General features: G+C 44.8%; 1 protein-coding gene across 1 annotated transcript in view; it reads left to right on the top strand.

Moving 5' to 3' along the window:
- Positions 1 to 26601, top strand: part of SHISA6 (shisa family member 6) — a gene marked incomplete at its 5' end in the record, with an annotated part of 267860 nt that overhangs the window by 1575 nt on the left and 239684 nt on the right. Inside the window, one exon of the mRNA XM_009280183.1 lies at positions 14020 to 14180. Within this exon, the coding sequence (XP_009278458.1) occupies positions 14020 to 14180 (161 nt within the window). The remainder of the gene's footprint in view (positions 1 to 14019; positions 14181 to 26601) is intronic.

The raw sequence follows: 26601 nt of genomic DNA on the forward strand, positions 1-26601 counted from the left end.
CTGCCTGGCCCGGCCAGGGAGAAGTTTAAAAAGTGTGAAGGAAATTGCTCTGCGTCCTCCCGGCGGTGCCTTTGCCTTGTGGTCGCAAGGGGTATTGGGGAAAGCGGTGGTACCAGGGAGCGTTCTGTTTCTTTCTTCTTTTATTTCTTTTCCCCTCTAAATCCAGATAGCTCAAGCTAGCAGTCTGTCCCTTCTGGCTGGCCGCTAGGGAAGCAGTTTGATATCCTTTTCTCGGTGGTTTTACACATTGCTGTTTTAACAGCTTTAATAAGAGAGAACACTCTTGACGTGTCAGAGAAAATCCTGTTTAAAAGCCAAAGCTCAGGCTTCCGTAACAATTCTCCTTTTGGACAAATGCATGTACTCTCTCAGTTCATATTTATTTTTTGGGGAAAATGTCCCTCCAAATGATGTGTACATCTTGTGTGCTATGAATCCAAGAGGTTCCTATGTTTGAACATAAAATTGGTGAGGAGCTTCTTTATAAGAACAGTTGTGAGCATGAGTGGGGAAAGCCCTTATCTCTAGCAGGTAATGCTTCATAAAATTATTTTAATTAAGAAATTTTAATCAAAACAATTAAATCATTGACCATATCTTTAAGGCTGAACTTCAGTCACAGTCAACAGAGTCTGAGGGAAGAAATTTTAGCTTTTTACAAAGAAAAAGAGATGAACGATGCAGTTTTTATTTATTTGGGAAGATGTGTTTTACTTAGACTCCTCCCTTTATAAGACTACACACACAGGGGTGCTGGCTGCTGTGAGTTACTGTGTCTTCAATGAGACCAAAAAGTAATGCTGGTTTACACCTGCTGAGGGTCTGGCCCATGTATTCCATCACAAAACCCACCTGCCCCTGGTCTCTGCCTTTGCAAGAAAATAACTTCACAGTGTTAAAAACATTGCAATATCTTTTAGGTCACTTGTGTCTGTATAGTAAAGGGTCCTGAAAGTAGCTTAGTCAGAAAATAGGCTTTTTAAAGTATTTTCTTAACTAGGGGCTAGTTCCCCAACTGCCCAGCTCTTTTGGCTTCAAGGCAACTTTTTCTGGGCCTTATCTTCACACTAAATTTGGAAATCTGGCTCGGATGCCCATATGTTACTTTTGCTCTAGCTCCAGTGTGCTACAGCGTTGGATCCTACACCCTTTGAAATCAGAGACAGTGATGCCAGACTTGTCTGAATTATTCCTGATGTTTTCATTTCTTTGATGCTTGCTTTTCTTTATTTAGATAAGTTCTGGTAAAATGATTCACCTGTGTGTAGAAGTATGAATGGCAGATTGAGTGCTTGGAAAGCTTGACTTTCAGAGCATTTTAAGGAGTTGATTGACTTCTATAATATGGTAGCTGGTAAAAGATTATACCTTTCAGAGCTGTGTTACCTGAACTTGATCAACATTGCACGATGGTTTAAATATTATGAAGTGCATCTCCAGCAGACAGGGTCTGCATTGGTCTGAGGCAAAATGCTTTCAGCGCTCTAGCAGAATGTAAATATGAGGAGTGGAATTGTTTGGCTTTCTTTGTCTCTGAGAACTGCTGCTGAGTAACAGGAAAGGAGAAAACCAGAATGTAGTCAGATATTTCTATGTTTGAGGTTGTGTCAATTGAAATTAAGTGTAACATCCAGAATAATTCACTGTAGTGATGAAAAGTGCATTAAATCTCAGTGTGCATCCCACCAAAACCTCTGCGATGAGGAGAATAACAGTACAAACAGAAATTATTACAGTGGGCTAGAAACAGCCCATCGTGAGCAGTATCCCACACCCAGGGAAGATTAAGCAAGACTTCCCTGCACTTCACCGTAAGCAAGATCATGCTTTAAATTTCATTTCATTGTAAATGGTTGGTTAAAAATACTGTGTGTAGAAGTTATTTCTCTGCTAAGTTCTCATCCAGCATTTACAGAAAATCCTTATTAACTCAGTTAGAAAGAACATTTTGATGGAGACAGGGCTCATTTTATGTCTTTTGATAGAAAGGAGGGTTTACAAATTCACAGGAGAGCTGTCACTCTTACGTGAAATGAAAGGCTGTCTGTGCACTGAGATATGCATGTGCATTTCAGAAGTGAAAATTCGGTCTTGTTTTCAGGCACTACCACACACCTTTAAAGCAGAGGCACTGCTGTGATTCTGGGCTGAGCAGTGCCAGTAACTGATACTTAAGTTCATTTCCAAGAGCAGTAAGTGGAAGTGCTTTGAAAAACAGGAGCTAAAATATTCATATTTTACAGAAACACTTGTAATGCTTTATACTTAGCTGATTTTTTAATGATTATAAGATGTTTCAGCCTGACCATATATGACTACCTCTTGTCTGGATCTTGCTTTGAAGTTACACAGCCAGAACTAATGCATGCTGGGCTCCAGATAGAAACTGGGGCTGATTTCTGAGAGCTATACCCAGCAACATTTTGCCTGCTATTGCTCTCTGACTGCATTTGTGAGGATGGTTTGTTTTCATCAGTTTGTCAGGGTTTTTTTGCTCAAGCATTTCTTAAGTGGGCAGAGTACTCGCCTTACTTTCAGTATTAGAATGAGTTAGGGAATCTTTCACAGTGAACAAGGAGTATCAGCTGTTTGTTTTCAAAGCTGGGTATGTTTTTCTGTAGCAAGGAGGGGTGACCCAGAATATTCTTCTCCTGTGGCCATGACCCTAAATCCTCACGCTACAGTACATAAATAATTCACTGCTAGTAGTATCGCTCTGCGACCTCTGTTTAGCCCTCAGCAACAGTAACCGTCACACTCTTTGCTGAGCTAGGAATGCACAAATTGGAAACGGTTTATAATTTGCATCTAGGGTTTGAAATGTTACCAATTGCTTGCCGCATGGGCAGCCAAAGTCCTCACTTGCAAGCCAGAGGGAGACAGTGGCAGTGATGGCCCTGGGGCAGTGGTGGAAGCCCAGCTGTTCTCGTGTAGCTGCTGACAAACAGCGCTGGGATTTTTCCCGGCAAACTAGCCCTGCATCCTGCTAAAAGACCATCTTCTGTATCTGTCCTTGCATGGAGTGTGTCCGATGAGTGTTTTGGCTTTGAAAGGGAGAAGGGAAACAAGCACCTTCTGCTCAGAGTGCTTCATGTTACCCTACTCCTAGGGCATCTTTGTTGCTACAAAGAGGAAAGATATTTGTGCTACTCTTTTCTTTTGTCTCTGCCTTTGCATCCTCTGCTCTGTGAATAATAACGGTGACTGTTTTTATAAATGAACATCCTTTTCCCGTGTGGAGGCCACAGTTAAATTGATCAATTTCTTGCCATTTTTACTCTACGGCTCTGAATTTCAACGGGAATCAGAGGCAACGGATCTGTTTGTCCACAGATCCGGGAAGGCTGCATGCACCGTTTTGCATGATGCTAACTTAAAATACAGGAGGTTTTCTCTTCCTGCAGGCTGCATCTCACCACAGCTCTTGGGTCCTGTGGGTGCTAGGGAGGTTGCGGGAGGGTAGCTAGTTTCAGCCCTCTGTGCTAACAGTGGAGCTTGTGAAACCTACCTATCGTTAGACTTAGTTTTTCAAATTGTGATCACAGCTGGCTCATTCAGTTCTGCTCTCTGCCAGTGTGTGTTGCTTGAGCCAAACAATCAAACTTCATACCTCCCCAGGGCAGGGAGAGAGTGCTATGAACACACACCTGGCCATAGGGACTATACAGAAGATTTTCTTTTTTGGATGCTGTCACTGCTTTCTTTCTTTTTCCACTGATTTGTTTTTATGCTCTGCTTTTTTTTACTCCACTCTCTCTCATTCATCTGACTCACTCATGTGCCTTTCATCTGCTCTTTGCCCTGCTTTGTATTGTTTATTCCTGATGGTTTCTTCTCAGTCTCTTCTCTAAAGCGTCCTGTCCCTCCCATAGTGCACAGAATATAGGTCCACAAGCATGTGTCAGACTTGACTAAGGTAAGCCAGAAAAAAGCACAATCTTGTAGCCTCAGAGAAGTTACTCATGACTAGTTCTTCTGTTTCAAACCAATACCGCACTTTAGTGTAGTTGGGGTAACTCCCGTGCAGGGAGACCACCTGAATCTTGTCCTGTTTGAATTGATGAATTGCCCATTCCCAGCTAGCCAAATCAAGGCAAGGATGTATGCATGTACCTGTACAAAATATTTTTCCTTTTGCTTCACTTACATGTACTGGGGAAGCTTCGGTCTGAAGCTCTGGACACAATTTGCACAGTTTGGTGACTGTTTTTTTTGCCATGCTTTCCTCTCTGAATGTATTTTATAAAGAGACTGGCTTGGGTAACAGCACAGAGGCTGCCTGGCTACAGACTTCCACTGGCTGCTTCTGACTCTTCTCCTTTCTTTTTGAACTTCTCCCAGGAAGAGAGGCTACTCTCAGAAACCATGCTGCTATCACCAAATCATTTCAGTGTCTCTAACTCCCATTTATTTGATATTTTTCTGCTTTCTAATTAACTTTTTCTATTAGTAACCCTCCATCATAAGGTGTCAAGGGAATCCAGTCTAACTCTGAACTTCTATTTCTTTTAGTTTTGTAATCTCTTATATCCTTATCTAACAGTTGATCTGTGTGTCTTTGGAGATCAGATGCCTTTTAAAACTTCTGTTTCACATAAGAAGATCAGAACCTTCTCAGAAAAATGAGATCATGGTGTTTTTTTGCTTGCCTTTGCCCCTACTCACATGGGCAATCTGTATTTCCTTAGATCTGTGTGCGCTGTATTGCATGGAGGTCTCAAATGTCTCATTACCCAGACAGATAAACCTGGATTTCTTTCACAATAAATATTTTGCTGTAGTTCAGCTTTTGCCCCAACCTCCTTTGTTGCAATGATAGGGCTCTTCAGAGAAAGTACAGTTTTCTTCAATAAGTTTAAAGTCCCTTAATTGTGCTTACAGTATAGGTATTTGGTGCGAAATAGTTACCTTGTGCATGAAACCCCTTCTGTGCGCACTCGTGTTTTTCAAAGCGCTGCATATCCACCAAGTGCTGTTACTGGCTTTGTGCATGCAGATACCCAAGCACAAACAATAACAGACAAATACTGCACCAGCTGAGCTCTTAGCATAATTCCTGCAGACTTTCATGCCTGTCAAATTCCTAGCAAGACCTGCTATTTTTATTTTATCTTCTTTCTATGATCAAGACCAGCGCTGAGTTCCTTTTCGGTACAATAACACTGCTTCCAGTTCTTCCCAGCACCCGTCCTTTCTTTTCTGGGTGCGCCTCTTTTCCAGAGTCTCCCTTTTGCTCTCTCAAGCAAAGGGCGATGTAGCCGGGTTGATAACGGGGCCGGAGCCAGCGAGGGAAGGTGGATGCTTTGAGGAACACTCCCGACAGTACAGCAGGTGGCAGCCTGCTCTCTGGCTTGCAGTGAGCGCTGCACCCTCCGTGATGCTGGGGAACATGACTCCTGGAGGCACCAACTTCTTCATGTCACTCGCTGTCCCTAAATAACCTAATAGTGGTTTAGAGGTAGATCTTGACCTTTGCTGCCCTGGCCATTTTCTGCTCAGTGTAACAGCTCTCTGTGAAGAAACGTCAGTTGGAAAGATTTATTTTAACTTTTTAATTACAAAATCTTTACGTAACTGTTCCTTTCTCTTTGGACCTGCTGTATCACTAATCAAAGGAACTAGTATTACTCGTTGTGAGTTTAGCGATTGTAGTAGATTCCTTGCCCACAACACAGCAGTAATAGGAGACTTATTCAATTTGTATAGTAGTGTTAGATGTGTAAAGTACTTATGCAAGATGTGCAGTCTAAGCACTGCTGGTATTTACTACTCTTGATACATAGCCTGAAGAACCTGTCCCAAAGACAAGAGCTTTACCTTCCAATTGCTGATTCCACCTCACGTTATAAAGACAGGAGAGATGATGAGCTCACAGCGACAGTTGTTTTCTTGTTGATTTATCAGTGTAACTCCTATACTACTTCTGTTTCAGCCGGAATGTATTTTCCACATACATGCATTCATACAATGGGTGTGCATCTATAACGTAATTATGTCACCTATGTGTTAGTTTTGAGTTCACCAAGAAAAGTGAGTCAGGAAAACTGCCAGCCTCATTCTGCTGTCATAAGCTGGGGTAACGAGATGGTCCTTTGTACATCTGCAATTAAGCTTTCAGTGAAATTTGTCATTAAAGCCAGACTAAATTCCAGGAGCTTCACAAATAATTTTTGTATTTGGCATGAAGATTTTTCAGAAGTCATCTGACTTTTCCTTGTAGTATTTATTTTTAAGAAAGAATATTTCCTCACTTATGCTGGGTGCAGGTGCACAAATGCTTCGCTCTTGGAAGGGTGTCCTAATGCTTAGTCTTTTTCCCTTCTTAACTCCATGGGTGCATTCACCTGTTATTGTTCACACACACACACACACACACACACACACACACACACACACATATATATACACAGGCCTCCACCACACACCCACTCAGGTTACCATGAAAAACCATTTCCAGTGTTCCTCCCCAGAAACCCTGCCCTGAAGCACCAACTGCTTTTGTTTCTGGCAGAGACCAATTATCTCTTTTGCTGACCCGGGACTGGTGCATCTCTAGTACACTGCTGTGCCCCTGCACTTTCAGAAACAAGATCTGCTTTGGCAGAGTCGCTTCCACACAAAAGAGTCTGCCTCCCAGAGGGGTTTGCTGGCAGCAGCATCCCCTTGTTTCCCTCCGTGTATCAGTTTGCAGTGGTGTTTGTGTAATCAATTAAAGCCCCATCCTTCTGGCAGTAAGATCAGAGCACCGTCAGAGAGTGTGGCCAGACAAGTGCCCTGGGGGTGATGCTAAGGAAGCAGCAGAGATGGCGAGAGCTGATGAAGGGCAGTGTACACTTGCCTGTCTGCTGTTTCACAGCTAGCACGGGGGAATAACATGGGCAAGCAGCACTCAGTTGGCAGAAACTGCAGTGTGGGAGCCCGTCTCATAGGACAGCACAGACCCAGCTGGGTCAAGGGTAGCACGTGGCTCTGTGTGGTCAGCGTCTGAAACTTCACAAGGCGCACAGCAGGTCCGGGGACAGGTGCCAAACCAAACCATGAATAATGCACGGCCGTGCTCTGCGTGACTTGCCAGTGACTGAAATCCCTCTCCCTTAGAGAGACCAGTCCCTTCCAGGTGAGCTGGCTCCATGGCTGGATAAATCACCTCTCTCAGCCTAACTGCCTCTTTCTTTCCAGGTTGGTAAGAGAGCATAGGGGAGTCTTTAACCTCACTCCTTTTTTAAAGACTTGTAGTGAAATCCTGGCTGTGCTGAAGTCGATTGGAGTTCTGCCACAAACTCCATCACAGCTATGCTTTTAACAGGCTTTTAGCTCAGCCAGACACTGCTCTTTTTATTGTGCTCTGCCAGATCCATTTGGGCATTCTTTTTCCATTCTTTCCCAAATTCACAGGGACTTGGAATTGGCAATTCTGTTTTCTAACACCCTGTACATGAGGTGTCCAGGAGAGGGGATTTTCAGAAGGCAATTGAGTGAAGTTTTGTGTGTGTACAACCTGCACTACTGGACATAGTCAGCTCTTCCCATCTCCTTTTCCTATCCAGCACCTGCAGACCTCTCTGCTCCAATCTTATTTCCCACAGGCCACATCCTGGCCTGTTGGAGCTGCCAGCAAGGCTCCCTTTGTCTTCAGTAGAAGGGATACCTGTGCCGACACTCATACTATCAATTAGCGTTGAAAAATCTGTGAATATTGGGAAAACAGGACACTACTTTCAAAAAAGACTGTGGTGAAGGACAGCGTTCCTCCAGCCTGCTGTTACCTCATTGGTAATTAAGACAGCAGGTCTTGGCTGGGTTGCTGAGTGGGCAGGGTGTGCTAAAGTGAGCTGGTCCTTCACAGCCCCTGCAACTTCACATTCTCTCTGGCTACAAGGTCCCTTCAGCCTCTGCAGGCGAATGTTACTTCTGCACCGTACTCCCTCATATCACACTATCCGATGTGTCTCAGAGCTCATTGCAGAGGCAAATGCCGATGTGTCACAAACTCACTTCTTAAACCAGACATTCCTTTCTGTTTCAGCTCTTTGGTTCTCCCTGTCTCCCCAGGATCTGTGTGTTTTTTCTCTCCAGCCCAAGAGGAGAGGGTCATGTGTGGACTAGAGATATCCCCATCAATTACGGTCCATAAAGTCCTTGCCAGCCCTGGGGCACTGACATGAGTTCTGCATTTCCACAGATAGGTCCTGAAAAAAACTGACAAACAGCCAGGGATACCTGGGATGTGTTTATTCAGATGGAGCTTCTTTGGCCAGTGAAAGGGGCACTAGACAGGGAAACTGTGGGCCCTGCCTCAAGCTTTCTCAGTGATATCAAGCAAATCCTTCCTCCTTCAGTCCACATAACACTTAAGAGCAAGAAATTTCTCCCCGTGGGTGCAGGAGACAAGCAAATCACCATGCTGGAATTGCTGAGGTCAGGAAGCTCAGGCACTGGTAGTGGTTGTGGAAGATGGGAGTGTTTCAGAGTATGAAAGTTACTGTAGGAAGAGCCACTTACAAAAATGGACTGGAGCTCTCTCAGCCTGGGTTTGCTGTCAATGACATTGCCTAGCCTGAAGAAACCCCACTGGAGTCATTGCTTTAGTCTGGGTCTAGAAGGATCGGGATCAGCTCCCTAGTGGGGGTTCTCTCTGCTGTGTTTTGAGCGCATTTCTTTATGGTGCTTGGGGCTGGACCCTCCAGTGGGACAATCGGGTTGGCCACACAAACTCTTTACAGAATCACAGAATTGCTGAGGTTGGAGGCACCTCTGGAGGCCAACCAGTCCAGACTCCAAGCAGGGCCAGCTAGAGCAGGTTGCCCAGGACTGTGGCCAGTTGGGTTTTGAATGTCACCAAGGACGGAGACTCTGTGACCTGCTGGGACACTGTTTCAGTGTTTGAACACTCTGAGTGTAAAAGAGTTTCTTCTTGTGCTTAAGTGGAATTTCCTGTATTTCAATTTGTGCCCATTGCCTCTTGTCCTGTCACTGGACACCACTGAGAAGGGCCTGGCTCTGTCTGCTTTACACCCTCCCATCAGGTATTGCTACACATTGATAAGATCCCCGTGAGCTTTTTGTTCTCTAGGCTGAACAGTCCCAGCTGTCTCAGCCTCTCCCCCATATATGAGATGCTCTAAGCCCTTAAAGCACTTCTGTGACTCTTCCTTGGACCCACTCCATGATGTGCATGAGGATCCCAGCATTGGACACAGCACTCCAGATGTGTCTCATTAGTGATACGTAGAGAGGAAGGATCACCTCCCTCAAGCCTGAAAAGTCATTACTGATGATTTACTTCCCTATTACACAAAGATAATGTGGGCTCCTCTCTCCCCTCCCACATCTCCATGCTAGGGCTGAGAGATTAATACCCTCCACATATCTGCTGGACCTCACACCCTGCCTGGTCTTTACTGCAGTCTGTTCCTGTCTGTTTCCTCCATTTTATACTGCTCTGCTCACTTTCTCCTTGTTCTGTTTTGGTTTTCTGTCAGTCCCTGCCATTGCCCCTCTCCCAGCTTGCCTTGTCTTCACTCTCTTTCCTCTGTAAAAAAGTCTGTTGATTTCATCTTTCAACATCAGGCCCCCAGCTGATGCCCAGCCTTGCTACCCTACTGCTTACACCCATCCCTTTCGGCCATTTGTATTTCCAACAAAACCTTTTTTTTTTTTTCCCTTTTGAAAATGGCTACAACTGCTTCTTTGCATGAGGGTCCCTGTGTTCATCCCACTGTGTTTCTTCCCTAAGTACTCGCTCAGTCCAGAGTTGCATGAAAGCCTTCCCTGCTAACATACCTGAGAGCAGGACCTGACCTGCTCTGCCTTGGCATGTCCTGCCATGCAAGGCATCAGTAGGTTTTTCTCCCACGCTGCTAGTCCAGCACTGGTCTGGACCAACATCCCTGATGTCAGTATGACTATTCTGGGTTTACGTGGAAAGAAGCTTTAGTGTTCTCACACAAATGACGTTAATGAAAAAGCTGTTATAAATCATTATCTCAGGATATGATTGTACAGTTAACGCAACTCTGGCTACTCCATCCACTGCCACAGGTAACACGTTCCAGCGAGTGAGGTTTGTTTTCCTGAGATAAGAGATGTGTCGTCATAGAAAGATTTCTGAAGTGTCTCATAGCCTTGTGCAGGTGATTAGGATGCTGTTGACATCAGTGGGACTAATTGTACCCAAATGGCTGCACATGCAAGACCCAAATATTTCAAGTGACTCTGTTACCCTGCTTGAAGCTTTTGCAGTGGACAATTAGACAGCTGAACCCGAGAGACTTATACCGATCAAATCCTTCCTCAGTTAAGTGTGTCTGACCTTCCACCAGCGTGGGACTCGGCTCTCTGTGCTTTATGGAAATAAACTGGATCACACACAGTGATATGATTGAATTGGCAAGGAACCAGCTAGTTTGATCCAAGTTTGACTTTCTCCTCCACCTATAATGTTTTGTTCTGCTGGCGCTGAATAGTCTTTTTTCTCTCTGTAGACATTAAAGAAGAGAACAAAGAGTGAGCACTCAGGACACGGTTTGGTGTGTTTAGGGCATAAGAAGATTACACCTTCAGCACTGCTGAACCCACATTATTTTAGTCCCATACACTTATGAACTAGGTCTGCTTTTGATAGTTATGTTCAATTTATCCCACGTATAGTCTGACACGGCAGACATCGCTTTCCTGAGTATCACCTGTGTTTTCTTCAGTTCATCTGAGAGTAACATTCTTCTCTCTTCCATGTGGCTGGCATCCGACTAGAAATCACTTCCTTGTTATGTTGTGACCAACAGCTAACCCAGAGCTCTTATTACTATTCCTTCAGGATGAAAAACAAAGAAGGGATTAAATTTGTTCTTATCATCTGAGTTGTATTTTTTTTGTGTGGTAAGGATCAGTGAGTTCAGGTCCTGGCTGTAAACAAGGAACAACCAAACATAGTTTTATGAGAAACTGTTCAAAAACTGAAATATTATCCTGGACACATTGTTTTGTCCTCATGGAGGGCAGCAGGCTCAAGGTTCGGCTCTCAGGTAGATAATGACTGAGAGGATGAGGCACTTCTCACCAGCTCCAATTGTTCCAGAGTGTATTCACTTTAATTGCCTCAATTATTTTTAGTGAATGGAGGTAAACTGTCCATCTAGGAGGTAGGAAAGCTATGTTCTTAGAACTGTACCAAACCCCATTCAGAGAGTAATAATAGTAGGAGAAAGGACAACAGTATCAGAAGAAACAAGGTGACCTGGAGCATAAGGTGGTCCTAGACTCAGAATCGTAGCAGAATTTAGGTTGGAAGGGACCTCTGGAGGTCCCTCATCCTGCCATCTACTTAAAGCAGGGCCAACTTCAATGGTAGAGGAGGTTGTTCAGGGCCTTATCCAGCTGAATTTGAGGACCTCCAAGGATGGAAATGCCTCAGCCTCTCTAGGTCTCTGTTTCAGTGTTTTGCTATCCCACTGTGACTATTTTTCTTTTATAACCAAGTGGAATTGCCCTTATTACAACATGTGCTAATTGCCTCTTGTCTTCTTTGCCTTACACCTCAAAGAACAGCCTTGCTTTGTCTCCTTTGCAGCTCCCCATTAGTGGGATGTAGGTCCTCTCTTAGCCTCTCTTTGTCAGGTTAAACAAACTCAGCTCTGGGAAGAACTGGTTTGTACTCTTCCATTTCCATCCCACCAGTACCTCCAGCTCCACTTCCTCATCTTTGAGTTTCTTGTACTGCCTCTGTGTACCTCATCCCACACAGCCCCTTCTGAGTGTACACCGGTCCCCGACCTGACCTTTCCTGCCCAGCTGGCTCTGTTATATTAAGTGGTATATAGTGTTTTAGTGTTATCCATGCTGTCATCTTCCTCTGTACTCTGAGTGATTGCACTCTTGACACTAAGAGTGTCTTTTACAAGTGTTCAAATTGAGCCCAAGCCACTATGGGCTAGTAAATAATGGTCCTAATACAATCTCTGTGATTGAAAAATGACTCTTAGCATTTCTGTACTGCAGATACCATTAAATGGTCATCTGATGCTTAATATATCTTGGAGATATGTACTAAGGGCTCAGTTCTGCCAACCTGCTGTCTTTAGAAAATGTGTTGTCTCCAACGGGGTGTACTGGATGCTTGTGCCAAATAGACAAACCTCATTAGCTTCCCACATCCTCCCCAATCAGCAAGATCTGTAATGCAGTGGGGAGGTATTTGCCTAGAAAAGCCATCAGGATTACTGGTGGTTGAATGAATCCTCGCCTCAGGAGGGAACCGTGCAGTATCACATAGGGCAGGTTCCTCAGGCTGCAGCTTCAGGTCTTTGTTCTGCCACTCATGTTCTGTGCAGCCTTGGGCAAGGGGCCAAAAATTCAAACATGTCTTGTAAGTTGGTGACCAGTTTGAGATACCTCAGGCATGATTGTAAAAGACGGTGAGCACCCACAGATCTGTGTCAATCAATGGGAATTCAGCATCTTTTGGAGAACACCAAATACCAGTTCCTCTTCTTCAGTGAGGAATAACCATAGGAGCAAACAAAAGGAGCCCTGACCTGGGACAGGGCTAAGTATCTATCTCTTATTGCTGCCACCTTCACCTCTCTCTGAGCCTACCTAAGCACAAAAAAAAAAAAAAAAAAAATCTGTGCTTTCATGTCCCTGCGAGAACCCTTTTACTCCATATGTATCAGTATGTGTGCACATATACATGTCATATGATTGTTTATAGCCTCTATGCCTGTTTTCTCTACAAACGATAAATAATCAAATAAGGTTAAAAATATTCTTATTCTGTACAGGGTGGTTGTGAACTAATGTAATCCTTTTCTGGAGCTTCTGAGATATTCCAAGAGTTTCTTTTGTAGAGCACATTAGTGTTGCAATTCATTATGCACAAAGATAGCAGTCTGTAGGGGAAATGATTTGGAAAATGGAAGAGACGCAGGTCCCAAACTATTTCTCATATGAAAGACCAGAAATATGGCATTTAAGGAATGCTAGTAGACATGAGCAACACCAGCATCATTCTCATCAATACGCAATGAAGGAATTTCTCCTCCTTACATCTTTCTTGGTACCCGAGGTGACATCAGGCATGTTCCCTCTGCCAAGAGAGAAGAACCTTTCAAACTCTATCATCTTTAAAATGCCACTGTCCCTTATAATCCACACAAGCCACCCCCTTCCTCCTTTTCCTATGGGTCAAGAGACGGCTTGTGGCTGCACTAAGAAAATCAGTGCATTTCATGCTATAATTGTTCCACTGTGTCCATGATATTCACAGAGGAAAAAAATCTTTGAGTATCCGTTCATCCAAGGGGAAAACATTGGATGCAACTGAACTGTATGACATTTCTTTTTCTTGGGGAATAGCAGAGAGACCTCAGTACCATTAAAGAAATCTCTAATGGACAAAAAGCTAAAGGTAGGCTAATGGCTGTGTTGACATTAACCCATGAAAATTGTTTAATCCTTTTCTTCTGGTCTGCTGGTTCTCTTTTAAGAAACCCACTCCCACCACTGATGTGTATTGAGCTTCTTGCACAAAAAACAAGGATTTAAGGAGTGTGGGGACCAGACTCCTAATCTGATTCAATCTTAAAGAAGTTTGGCTTGGGCAGGGTAGTTTTGGTGTATTCTTTAGAAGATCACAGTGCCTGAGTCTTAGGGCTCTGGCGTGTTCAGTGGTGAGTCTTTATGAAGGCAGTGCTTCACGCTATGGAGAACAGTTCATCTGCACTGTCACTGACAGCAAGGAAAATGATGGAGAGATAACATAACCCTGGGGTGAAGTGAATTAGTGGAAGCATATGAAAAACTAAATAATAGCCAGGCAAGCCTGTAAATACATGCAGCAAACACACAAAAAGAAACTGAGCTTTTAAGCCTTTTTTTTTTTTTGTTATTGTTGCTTTTTTCTGTTTATGGTAGAAATCCAACTACTGCCGGATTCGTACAGTGACTGTGGAAGTGAAAATACTGAATGTCATTCTAGCTACTGTGTGAAAATACGTTTTTTCCTTATTTCTCTCTTCCCAGGGCTCTGGCTGACATCTTAAGGCAGCAGGGACCAATCCCAATAGCACACTGTGAAAGAGAGACTATCTCGGCCATAGATACCTCCCCCAAAGAAAACACCCCAGTCAGGACAGCTTCCAAAAACCATTACACCCCTGTGCGCACCTCCAAAAGTAACCCAGGTAAGTGCCGCTTTCCTGCTCTCTCTCTCTTCAGAGGTGGTTGTACCAGTAGTATGTTAGAAGTCAGCAGAACATCACACTTTACAATAGTGGATTTTGTAAACCTAAAATTAGTATAATAAATGACTTTAAAAGGCAATCAGATAGAGCAGAGGAACGCAAGGATCAGTGGTGATGAGTCTTTAAGGTTTTTGCTGAAGAATGTGGCTGTTCTCTCTAGGCATTTTAAAAATTCAGAATCAGTGAGGTATAAATTCAGCTTATACCAAAATGCTTGTATTAAGCTTAGAACATTGTGTATTTCCAACAAAACACGCATGCTACAAAGCATAATTGGGTTCTCTGCACACAGCAGCTGAGAAGAAAGAAATCCATATAATTGGGGACACCTTATTCATTCAGGTGAACTATAGTCATGTGCCGAGAGGAAAGTGTGGAAGGTGACCTATTGGGTATCCCAGGAGCTTAAAGACACTGGTCTGAGGTCCTCCAGGAGCATTGGCCTGGGAATTGAGACACGCAATTTTTCTTCCAGCTTCTGCTGGCTAGGTGAATTTGGCCAAACCATTTGACTGCTCTTTGCCTTGATTCCCCCACTGGCACAAAGACGCCAGCCTCTTAGGTAAAGATATTGTTCTGATTTATTTAATGTTTCATATACTGATAATTGTCAAAACAATGTCTCAATGGTTGCTGACCACCTTTGTTAAGTGGGATGTGGTAGACTTGCCATCACTTGCCATCTCTCAGTTGCAACTGGATGTGTGCCTCAAATATATGCCCTCATTCAGTCACAAGCTATTCAGCTTCACGTAGGAGTTTCTGGGTGACATTTCCTGACCTGTGTCACCCGGCAATCAGGGGAGGTTTTGCTAATCACGTCCCTGCTGGGGAAGCTTCTGAAAGAAGCTAGCAGGAGCTCAGACTGCTCCACAATCTGCGGGACTTGATGTGCTCTGCTCTTTATTGAACGGGCCCAATATTGAGGGTAGTGACTTTGGTTTCCATTGCCTCATTGCGGTGACTGTTAGAAGGGTTTTGCTGTAATGTGCATCACCCTATGGAGACAGGACCAGGTGACCGTGTTCTCTGGAAGCCTCCCCTGCTGCTGGGAACAAAATAATTTCCCTGAGAACTAAGAAGGATTTCTTTGCTCTCCAATTTTCACTCAGAGGCCAGTGAACCCTGTAATTTTGTAAGCCAGAGAGTTATACCTGTGAAATCAAATGCTGGGTTGGAGAACGGTGCATGAGGTGAGTTGTCTGGAAGAGGAAAGTGCTTTTGCATATCTAGGGCTTGGGACTGGCTCTTGAGAGGATATGTGGTTCTGCCCCAGGATAGAAACACGAGAAATAAGTGTTTATGGCCAGTGAACAGGTATAGGCACCATCAGAGAACAACTCTGACATAAGGCTTATGATGAGATTAATCCCTTTCTGAAGACACCCTGTCTCCTCCAGTTGGCTCCCATTGGTCAGTTAGGGCAGGCAAATCCTGAATGAAGATGCAGAAGAAATTCTTTGCTTGCAGCAGAAGAGACCAGCTGGATGCTGGAAGTCTGAATTAGGTGTCATGTTTAGGCACTGTCAAGTCTGAGAAAAGGCAAATGGGAAGGTTTGCGAGGGGAATTGCTTATTGAAGAATTCTTCTCTGGTGTCTGTCAGTTGCTAACGGCTCCAATGGACACTTTTAAGACTTACTACTACATTAATGGAGGTACACAAAGATGCAAGAACCAGAGCACAGGTATCGTGAATGGGGTGCTAGTACAAATGGTCACACTACAAAGTGACAGCACCTGGTAAGGAGTCTACTTGATCCTTGCTGAGGACTGGGACATGAGATGAGCAAGGCAAAATGGCTGGGAAGGAAAAGGCATGCTGTCAAAGATGGTGGTCTGTTCATTCAGCCTCTGCTTGTCTGTATGTTTGCCCATATCATGTAAAGAAGAAAAGCCGTTATAGTTCACTCAGGGCTGAAACAGGCAGGCCACAGGCAACAGGAGCCCACTAAAAGAAGATATTCACAAACCCAGCTACAAAGGAGAGGGACTTTACTTCCAGCACAGCCTTCCACAGCCATTGGCAGCTGTAGGAGTAATTGATCACTTCTGCCTTGGGGCAGCCAGTTGGACCGAATGTCACACCGAGCCCTTGCCAAAACTGGGAAGGGAAAACTTGCTTTTGTAGCTTGCCCAAAAGAACTTGTTCCTGGCTCAGTTGTGTCCGTTATTAACATGTCCTCATATATCACATGAGACAGAAAGCTAATGACTTACAAAAGCTCATGAGCTCATAAAACAGCTATACAGCTAATGTTTTTTTATACAGTTTCATTTTCAGAATAGGGCAATGCTCTGTTGTAACTGTATTCTGTTACTCAGCTAATCTTCAGATTATTGAAGTAATCAGGAAATTGTATAAGTGAATGCCAAAATCTTTTAGGTTGCGACGGAAGTAAAAGTTGGAAAACAAGAATGGGTCATAGCACGTTAGAATAAAGCTGGTAAGCCCCAGTATGGAAGTAGAAAAAGGATCACCAGCAATACTTGCTTTTTGGGGAGGAGGTGAAGAAAAGAAATAAAAAGAGGGGAATGGGGACACCTTGGGGAAAAAATAAAGGCAGTAAAAGCAGGATCCAGGCAAAGCACTGCTCACTGGTGCTGCAAATTGGCTTGAGAAGACCACAGCTGTAGGGTTTTGCAGTGGGATCTGAAAAGCATCAGGACTGCTGGCTGTGGTTTGTCTCAGGACTCCAGAGTATGAGAGGTTAAGCAACCAGAAAGGGCTATAGTTGTTACATACAGGCTGAGGTTGAGTTTTATATTTGTTTTACCTGGAACTTTTGTTTCCAAACTTATAACTAGAAGGGTCCCCTTAAGTCTTGCTAAATAAGCCATAGATTTATTTTTCCATTAAGCTTGTTCAGTGTCAGTGAACAAAATGATTGTGGGTGACAATGACAAATTGAGGTGGTCTGTGTCTGAGGCGGCAGAGTCCAAGCAAAGCAGCATGTGCAGGGGCTGCTGCGGGCATGCCTGCGGCACATAACTTGCTGGGTGGTGCTTGGTGTTTCCTGATGCAAGTATGGAGAGGAGGCATCTCCCACGTGCCAGCTGCTACCCTTCTTGCAAGCACTCAGGCAGCCCTCAAATGGTCACAGCAGGAGACCACAGGATAGGAATGTACAACTTCCTCTGGTTGTCTACCAAGCCATGGGCACTGTCTCCAGCTGTCGCAAATGCCTGAAGGAGAGTTCAAGACCAAGGCAAAGTCCTCAGTGTATTTGCCCAAGCACTTCACAGCGGGTGGTTTCAGAACTCTCTAAGCTCTGCAGTGGGACAGGAGGGCCTGGTGTTAGGTTTAGTCTGTACTTCTCTGTTGAGCTTTGAGATAGAAGAACCCAGGTCTAACGAATGCTTGTTTAAGGGAAAAAGAGAAGTAGGTCTCTCTGTCCTAGACACGGAGACAATTGTTATTCTTCGGACAAGGCAGCTGGTTTTCAAGAAGGCTTCAGCCTACTGCTTTACAATGGCCTCCTTCCCCAGGTGGTGTGGGAGCTGGCTATTTATCAATCAGAAGCAGAATACATTTCCCATGCTGGATTCCGCTGAGCTTGATTCTCCCAAGTGTCTGAAGAGCATCTCTCCAGAGATTATTGCCACTTTTGCTTTCCTCTGAGAATCAAGCTCATGCCCTTTTGGGATGGCAGGGGACAGTTCACCTCCCCTTCCACCCACCCTCACTTCCACTGACGTTTCTGTTCATTGCTTTTATAGAGTGCTGCTGTTTTGGTGGTGATAGGCTCTTTGCAGATAAGAAAAGCTGAAAGCTGTGCCTACAGATTGCTTGGGTCAGAGCACACCTCTCCAGCTGTGCACCACCTAATTAGTATGAGCTACAGCACTCTCTGTAGACAGGAATGCTCCTCCAGCATTCAGACCTCTTGTTAGTTCACTGCTTACTATTGTGAGTAACAGGTAAAATATGATGAATCTGAGATTACAGAAAATCCATCTCATCTAGCTATCTATTGGCATTTTTGATGTCTCCGTCACAGTAGCACCTGGATGTTGGAAGGAAAACTCTAGCAACATTTTCCCCGTCTTTTCTCCTTGGCCACGTTATCTGTCCTGACATCTGTTGTGAAGGTCAGTGCCAGTCACTTGTTCAGTGGATGGCCAGCAAACGTAAACAAGAATGAGGATAGATGGGAGAAAGGTCAGTAGTTCCCGCGGGCTTGGAAAACGTCATACCTAAACAGCAATGTGCCCCCATAGAGGAAGGTGCTGCATTTGGCACAAGAGAGAGTTTGAGCCAGAGGCAATCCTCCTGCAACGTCCACAGTCAACTGATGTGTCAGAAAAGAGGGCAGTTCCTGTGACAGTGATACTGATGGACGTTAGCATTAGTGGAAAAATTAATACTAGATTCTCAGTTCAGATGACTACCTCCAATACCATCCTTGGATATTTGAAGGCCTTCTGAAAGTCAGATGACAGGGGTTGGTTTGCTTTCTTCCCAAAATGTGGCTGAGCAAAGCACCTGCAAGATTCAGTCCCCACAGGAATTGTCAGATAGGAGTTTTCTGACTGCCTTGGTGATAGAGGGGGAGCCAGCTCAGGACTAGCAGTCATGCAGGGAGCCGGCTGATTACTGTTTTCCAAACCAAGACCAAACCACAAAAGACTCCAAGTAAGAACTTGAAACAGGTCTTTGGCTGGTGTAAATCGGTGCTGTACTATCACAGTGATGGGACATGGGCTTGGTTTAAGTTAATCCTTATACATCAGGGAGGCTTATGTTCCAGACTCACAGCTGGTACAGATCTATGCTGGTCCAGGACAGCACATGGTCTGGATTGATCCTTTATTCTCTCAGTCTCATTCTGTCTCTTCCACACTGGCTCTTTTTCATACAATTCACCTTGCTAGTATTGCCAACCTGTGAGAGAGGGGATACTCAGGACCATTAGACTGATGTGGGAAGCTATGTGGGAGGAGAATCTCTCCAAATATGTTCAGGACAAGGATGTCCTTGCTGTCACTGTGCAATGCTTTCAGCAGTGAAGGGTACCCAGATGTCACCTTCTTGAGTATGAGGCAGGTAGATAAAATCTGTGCCTGGAATTATGCTGCTTCTGACTACCTCCAGAATCGGGAGGTTTTAAGAGCAATGACAAGACTCTTTTTTTGTACTTTCTGAAGAAAAGACTCTGGCCTAGTTTTATATTCTTTTGGCCTCTTAATTCTCAGAATATCAAATTGCCTTACCAACAGAATACGCTGGTCTGAAACCATCTCCAGATGTGCCACCGAAGAGCGGACCGCAGGGGTAAATTGAGATAATTTTCCAGTGTGAAAAACCTTCTGCTATTCACCTGCGCTAGGGATGGGGGTACCTGCAGGTGCGAAGAACAGCTTATTGACAGGATTACCACTTCGAATGCAGCAAACAACACAGGCTAGCGCTCTGATTAGCCTGATATATCTGGTGGAGGCTTTTAATAAGCCTTTTGAGTCAGGCTGTTCCAGGAATGTACGTATTCAAAGTGCTGTTTTCAGCAGTGCCTTCTACCCAGAGGCATATTCCGAGCTTGTTCTGAATGTGAACAAATGCAGGAGAGGCCTTTAATCTTTATGGAAATTGTAGCTAACGTCTCTAGCCAAATATAGGCAGAGCAGCATAGGGAGTACTTCCATCCTAATCATCGCATAGTGGAGGAGATCACTGCACTTGGCCCTGCTCTGCCTGGGCTACGGGCTCAGCATGGGCTCTGGCCCTTTTCTGAAGACCAGGGTGAGCCAGGGCGGTCGGCTTCTCAGATTTCCTCCAGGTTATATATGCCTTCTCCCTGTCCATCCTTCTCCCTTACCCCTCTCTCCTTTCCCCCAAGTCTCCAGCTGGTTTCTGCTTCAGATTGCTTCCTTTAGTCATTCATTGAATTCTCTAGCTTCTCCCCAAAATCCCCAGCAACTCTTTGAATTAATTTATGGAGGATCAGTGTAGAAATGTATGTCGAAGGCGTTCAAATTCCCTGCTGCTTCACAGTTTGTGTTGTCATTTACAGCTGTTCAGGGGAATACAAAGCAGGTGTAAAATGATCCCTTAGTCCCTGCAGAAGCATTTTACAGCCCCTGTGCTCTGTTGTAAGAAACTAGTTAAGGTGCAGGCGGGTGAAGAATTAGGGAAACCACTTGGAAAACACCCAGAGAGTTCCAGGAACAGGGTTTTTCTTTTCTCTATACTCCTGTTGCCATTCACTGACATTTGAAAAGAAAGAAACAGGACCAGCTTTGAAACCTCTAGGATTTGTAGAAGATAAGGCAATTCAATGCCACTCCATCTGCTTTTTCCTCCAAGCACACTCCTGTTACGGTAAGCCCCAATGCTTCCCACAGCTTTCCCTCCCAGGAAAATCCCAAAAGGGTTAATACATTTTCTGAGCCACCAGAAAATATCAGATTTTTCTGTCTCAGAACATTCTGAGGGTAAGACTGACTCAGTGTCCTGGCATCCAAAGTACCATTGCCAAAAGGGAGGATCAGTCCAGCAGAGTGGGGAGAGGTGGATGCTGCTGGAATTGGTGCAGGGTAGCTAAGACAGGACACTAGCTGCTATCTCCTTTGGTGTGAAGGATCTAGGTTCCTCACGTATTTAGGACCTAAGTCAGCCTGTACAGAGTTAGACATCACAGGTATTCACTCAACCCTAGTACCAGAGCAGCTGATGCCCTTTAACTCCCACTCTCTGTGGCATTGCCAGTCTCCATTTTTACAGATGGGGAAATGGAGCACAGAGAGGCTAAGGGCCTTACTTCGAAAGGTACTTGGGTTACCATCTTCCCTTGACTTCAAAATAAAGGCCTAAAGCCTTGTAAATATCTGTCCCTGAGTAATTTATGCGCTTTGCCCAGGTACTGAGAGAGCAGTTTTGCCCTGGGAGCATCACTTTCCCTTCAGGTCAGCACCTCTCAGAGGGGATGTGTGCTGCAGCGTGTGCTTTAGTCCTTCTCTGAATGTGCAGGGATGCTTCCTCCTGCATCTTCACATGGGCACAGACCTGACTCCTTCAATCCTGTATCCTAACAGCAAACGAGAGCTTTTATACTTGCATTGGAAAGCAAAGACTTTGTCCCAAAGTGCTTGTAATCCAAGAAACACAGGAGAAGGGATGGGTTGGAAAGTCAAGTGAATGAGCTATAATGCAATGAGCTTAATTGCCCTGATTCCAAACGGATCTTTTTAACTGTTAAATATTTCTTTGCTTATCCTTTCTTAATCTTACTTTTTTGGATATCCAACCTCCCTCTTCTGTTGCTGCCAGAGGTTAGGACCCGGTGCTGTGGGGATATTCAATCGTGAGCAGCCGTAAGGGTTTAACACATGCTGCCCACTAATGCTGACAAGCACAGCCTGTGGTCCCCAGCGCTATCCTGAGCCACACAGCCTCCTCCTTCCCTCGGCGAGACTGGGTCTGCAACTGCTTCTGCCTCTAGTTATTGATTTATTCTGGTCTCCTGAGTGTTTTACTGAGCTGTAAAGTTTTAGGGTTATCTGTGAAAAAGAACCTTTGGGAAAACAATGCCCCCCTAACAAGACACATGAGATAACAAAATATCCCCACTGCAAATATATTTACTAGTGAACTTACTGGAGAATAAAAAGCAACATTTGCAACAGTTTCCTATGTCTCACGTCCAAATATCTCCCATGACTGATGTCAAGGTTTCATGTGTCGAAACAGCTAATAAGTGACAAATTTGAAAAAAAATAAAAAAAAAAAAAGAAAAAAGAAGTCTGACTGTTGTGGAGAAAAAAAATGGGTACATGGAGTGTGTGTGTATATACACACGTATAATGTCTTGATACTCACAGGAACCACATAGCCATGACAGAGTAGCAACATCCAGAGCTACAGGATAAATATCAGGTGCCTGCTAAAAGTGTTTTGGTGGAATTTAGCATTCAATCGACAGAGTGCAGTCCCAGAGCCAGAAGGCCGGGCACGGCAGCGCTTATCATCCACAGCGATATCTAGAAACTGTAGGTTACTATGGTAACAGCATTTTTTTTTTTAAGAGAGACTAATGCAAGTTGTGAGCAGGAGAGAGGATTAAGCATATAGATTTACTTTGAAACAAAGCCTCACAGTGAAACTCAACCTGCTGAAAACAATACAACAAAACAAATGGAGAATGTGGAAATTAATTGAAGCAGGCTTTTCTGGCACTGTGCTCCGGTGGAGAAGAAGCATTAATGTGGAAAAAGTCAGGGAGTCTAGTGCAGGCGTGTAACCAGCCAGGGACCTGCATGTTGCAGGGGACGGGGTGGCTGTGGGCATGTGCTGCAACATGCTGAGTGATGCCCTGGATCGTACCGTGTGGCAGCATCAGCTCCCCATGCCTCGTGCCACCTGCTTGCTACACACACAAAGGAGTGGGAGCACGTGGGCACCTTCCCAGAACTGGGCTTCGATATTTCTAACAGTTGCTGGGTTTAAGAGCAAATCCCGGGGCTGATGGGATTGTGGGGTCCCAGGAAGTGGGACCGATGGATGCAGGAGAGTCACAGCAACACTGACCAGGAGCAGTGAGAAGGAGTTACAGAGGATGGAGACTGTGTGTGTGTAAGAGGTCCAACCTGATACATTTGGATGCTTTCCCAATTCCTGAATCTGTACAGCTGGATTGGGAATGGCAAAGAAATACTGTTCTCAAAACATACAAAAGCAGAGATGGAAACAGTCTTGGAGCATAACACCTAAGGGGGGAGGCCAGTTCATGCCATCGTCCCGTGTTGCTCATGCTACAAAGTCTGCATTGTGGGTGACAGGAAGGAACAATGTTTGAACCAGGTGGTTCCCCTGATCCTATGCTCTGTCTTCCCCCTCCAGATCTGGGAAAGGATCAGGAGCAGAGGGCCATTAGAGCAGGTATCTGGCACAGGTATGCTGGAGAATTTGGAGTGCTGTGAGAAAGGGCAGGACTGGGGGATACTCCATTCCCTGGAGAGCACTGGGTGTCTGAGCTGAAGTCCTTGCCGTGCCATCTCAGCACTCACCAGCTGCCCAGGCTCAGGTCCTCTGGGAGCGCCTGGGAAACAGGGCTGGGGGGTTGGGGGTGGCAACACAAAGCTCAGCCCCAGCCCCAGCAATGGGAGGGCAGCAGGTCCCCTGGGGCTTGAGGATGCAGTAGGCAAGGGGAGTCATGCTCCTGGCTAGGTTTTGATTTGAGCCCTGACCTGTGTCTTGATTTGAACCCGCAGGCTCGCCCATTATTCCTCTCAGGCTCCAGTTTCACAGGCAGTTGAGTCAGCCTAATGGCTCTTCTGCCATTGAAGCAGAGGTCTCAGTCCTCTTCTTCTCACATCCCATGGCCACTGCCCTCTGCGCTGACTCTGGTGCTGTCACATTCTTCCATCAGCTGGTTTAACACATTAACCCAGCAAAATCAGCTCAGGAAGAGCTCATGTGATGAAATGTAGGAGTCCAATCAGGAGCAGGGCTGAGGGATTGCTCTGTTTAGGCAGTGCTGAATTTGTCACCACTGAGCTGTGTCCCATGTAACCATAGACTTGAGTAGGAGTTTTAGAGGTTGCCTGTGAGCAAGCATGCAGGAGAGCCTGTGCTTAGATGCTCTGGGAACTTGGTGTCCAGCTGGGATTGAATAACAGGACCTTCAAGTCTACATGCACTTTGAGCTAAAGTGGGCTGAGGTTCAGGCCAGCAGGTTTGGCATTTTCCAGAACTCAAATTTGACACCATGGTGGTATTTTACAATCAAAACAATTCTGCCTACAGTTAAGGTATTTTAGTTTTAAGCTGCTCATTTTTTTTTTCCTTGGGGAAAAAAAAAAATAGCTAAGCCCACTGTCTAACCAGCTGTTCTGTCCTGTACCATTCTGCAGCTCTACTGGGTGCTGTGGAAGGGTAAAATCGTTTCTGTAGCAGGTTTGCTTCTCCCTGTTTGCCTCTATGTGTCTTGCTAGATCAATTATTGTTTGTAAAATGCATTAGATCTTCAGATGAAAGGCAGAAACACAATGTTTTCTTCCATTAATCAGAGCAGTTTACAGAAAACATCAATTTAAAATGTTAAAGCCAATTTGCAACTGGTATTGACAACAATTAAATTGGCCTCCAGAAAGTAATGCAACTAGTTGCTTTTGACACTGTGAAGAATGAAATCTTTAAAAGGACTTTCTACGTGTTGAGCTTCCCCTATTTCATGATTGCTGATCCTATCACACTCTGTAGAAGTGTAAACAGAGGTGAGGAGCTGGAAGCAATACTCCATTAAGAATATGCCATAATCAGTAAACTTTCCTTCCCCTCTTGTTGGACCCCTGCCCAAATATTGCAACTCTATGCTCTGCTTTCATCACTATCAGCTTCCTTTTTTTGCTGCCCAGTTGACTTTGCTGACTTTAAAATTGCACAAAAATGTACTGAAACAAAGGTTGACTACTTTATTCCTGGCATTATCACCAGGAGCAGTAAACTCCACAACTGACCACCGGCCACAGCCTTCATGAAGAGCAGTGGCACACAGGCTCTGCAAAGCTATAAGTAACTCTCGCAACCTTGTCATGGAAAACTACCAGCTCAGGTTACAGACATGTGAGAATAAAGGTGATGCTGGGGAAGTCATGGCTAACTTCTCATGAATCAGTCCTTGAGTATGTAATGAACAGCTCATCTGACATCCAGATGTGTAGCTTTTGGGGACCTTGCAAGACCCTGGCTAGGGGAAGTGGGAGCATTTACCAGCAGAAGATATTGCTCAAGTCTCTGAAAACCTAATTGATTAGTGTTCTGTTTTAGGCATCTAAATCCTAAAAGGCATAGCCAGTTTTCTCTTATTGTCTTGTCTCAAGCTCTGCTCAGCCAGATCAACGGGTTGAGGAAGAGTCTGCAGGGCTGCCTTCCCATTTCTTTCAACAGTGTTTCTCTACATGAGGCAGCTTGGCTTCTCCTTCACAGTGCTCATATTTCCAGGGTATTCCCACCTTCTGGGATATGCCAGGGGTGTTTTCTGGTGACTTTCAGCAAGAGTTTTTTTTCTAGACTGAAAGACGGCAGGAAGGTTTGGCTCATGTTGAAGATCTGAAGACAGATTTTATTATTGGCTGCGAACAGCTTTTATCATTGGTGCAGTCCCTGTTCCTTCTGGCACATCAGCCATGTGTGTGTAGCTTGGGAATTTAGTGAGTCTTGCCTCACTTCCTCTTCTCGGAAGCTTTATTACCCTCAGACCATCTTACTTGTTGCAGGTACCTGAAATGACTCCCGTGTGGCTATTTATATGAGCATACCTAAGAAGGAACAATGCCCTCCCCCATAAAAGGACAAATCTAACTACTCTTTCTGTTTGATTTAAAATACTTGAGGAGGAAGGAAAAGGGAGTACATCTGTCACAATCTCACTTACAATCAGAGAAGTTAATGGAAAGATTCCTTCTGACTCTCCTGGGCTTGGGACAAGGCTCTGTAGTGCAACATTAGCAAATAACGTAGTTCACATCTCATCAAATCCTTCTCAGGAAAATAATTCTAACATATTTGGATGGCCTTTTGCAGCTCTCTCCCCAAATCTGTCCCTGGTTTGTCAGCTGTGCCAACACCTCTATCTTCTAGTGTTAAATCACTTCTGTGGATAACTGTTGCTCTCTAAAACAATCCCCAAACAAGATGTTCAATTGCTGCCAGTCACAGAGCGGTGCCCCAATGCTCAGGATGACCCCTCTGAAAAGGCAGTAAGATAAATATTAATTCTTGAATCTGTGGCTTTCTACCCAGTGTCTCCCAACTGCAGTGATGCAGCCTCTGTGGCACTTCCTTTCATTTCACATCTCTCCTCCCTGGATCCACAGCTTTTCCTACCGAGAGCGCATTTCTCGGCAAGCTCCACGGGCAGGGTGCAGTTCTACCGTCCACAGCATGCTTGCCAGAGGGACCTGAAATCCCAGTCATTCCTGGGGCAATGTGCCAGACCCCTGTACTGTTCACATAGGCAGCCTGCACTCAAAATTCTGGTACCTATACATCCCATCTTCCCTGTAGCAAACAATGCTATGGCCCTTATAGGGAGGGTCTTTGGGGAACTCTGCAAGGAATTAATCTTTGTGATGATTGGAGGATGCAAGAAAGGTGTGGAGATGTGTCTATGCTGTAGGTTAAGTGCAGCATTAAGCAACTGAAGTGCTGCAGGCTGCCTGGGATCATAGATAGTGAGTGTGGCATCCAGGTTGCACAGCTCAGCAGGACAAGTTTTTCTATTAAATCCTACTTAAATATTAATATATTCAGAGATCAGGAAGCAGGGTGGGGGAGGGGAAGTTGAAAGAGCTCTTGATGCACAGGCCACAGTCAGGTAGCTCCAACTACCTCCATCTCTGAAGCATCCCACTGCTTCCTTGGGG

Source organism: Aptenodytes forsteri, unplaced genomic scaffold, assembly GCF_000699145.1.
Source record: "Aptenodytes forsteri isolate BGI_AS27 unplaced genomic scaffold, ASM69914v1 Scaffold707, whole genome shotgun sequence".
Lineage (NCBI taxonomy): Eukaryota > Metazoa > Chordata > Aves > Sphenisciformes > Spheniscidae > Aptenodytes > Aptenodytes forsteri.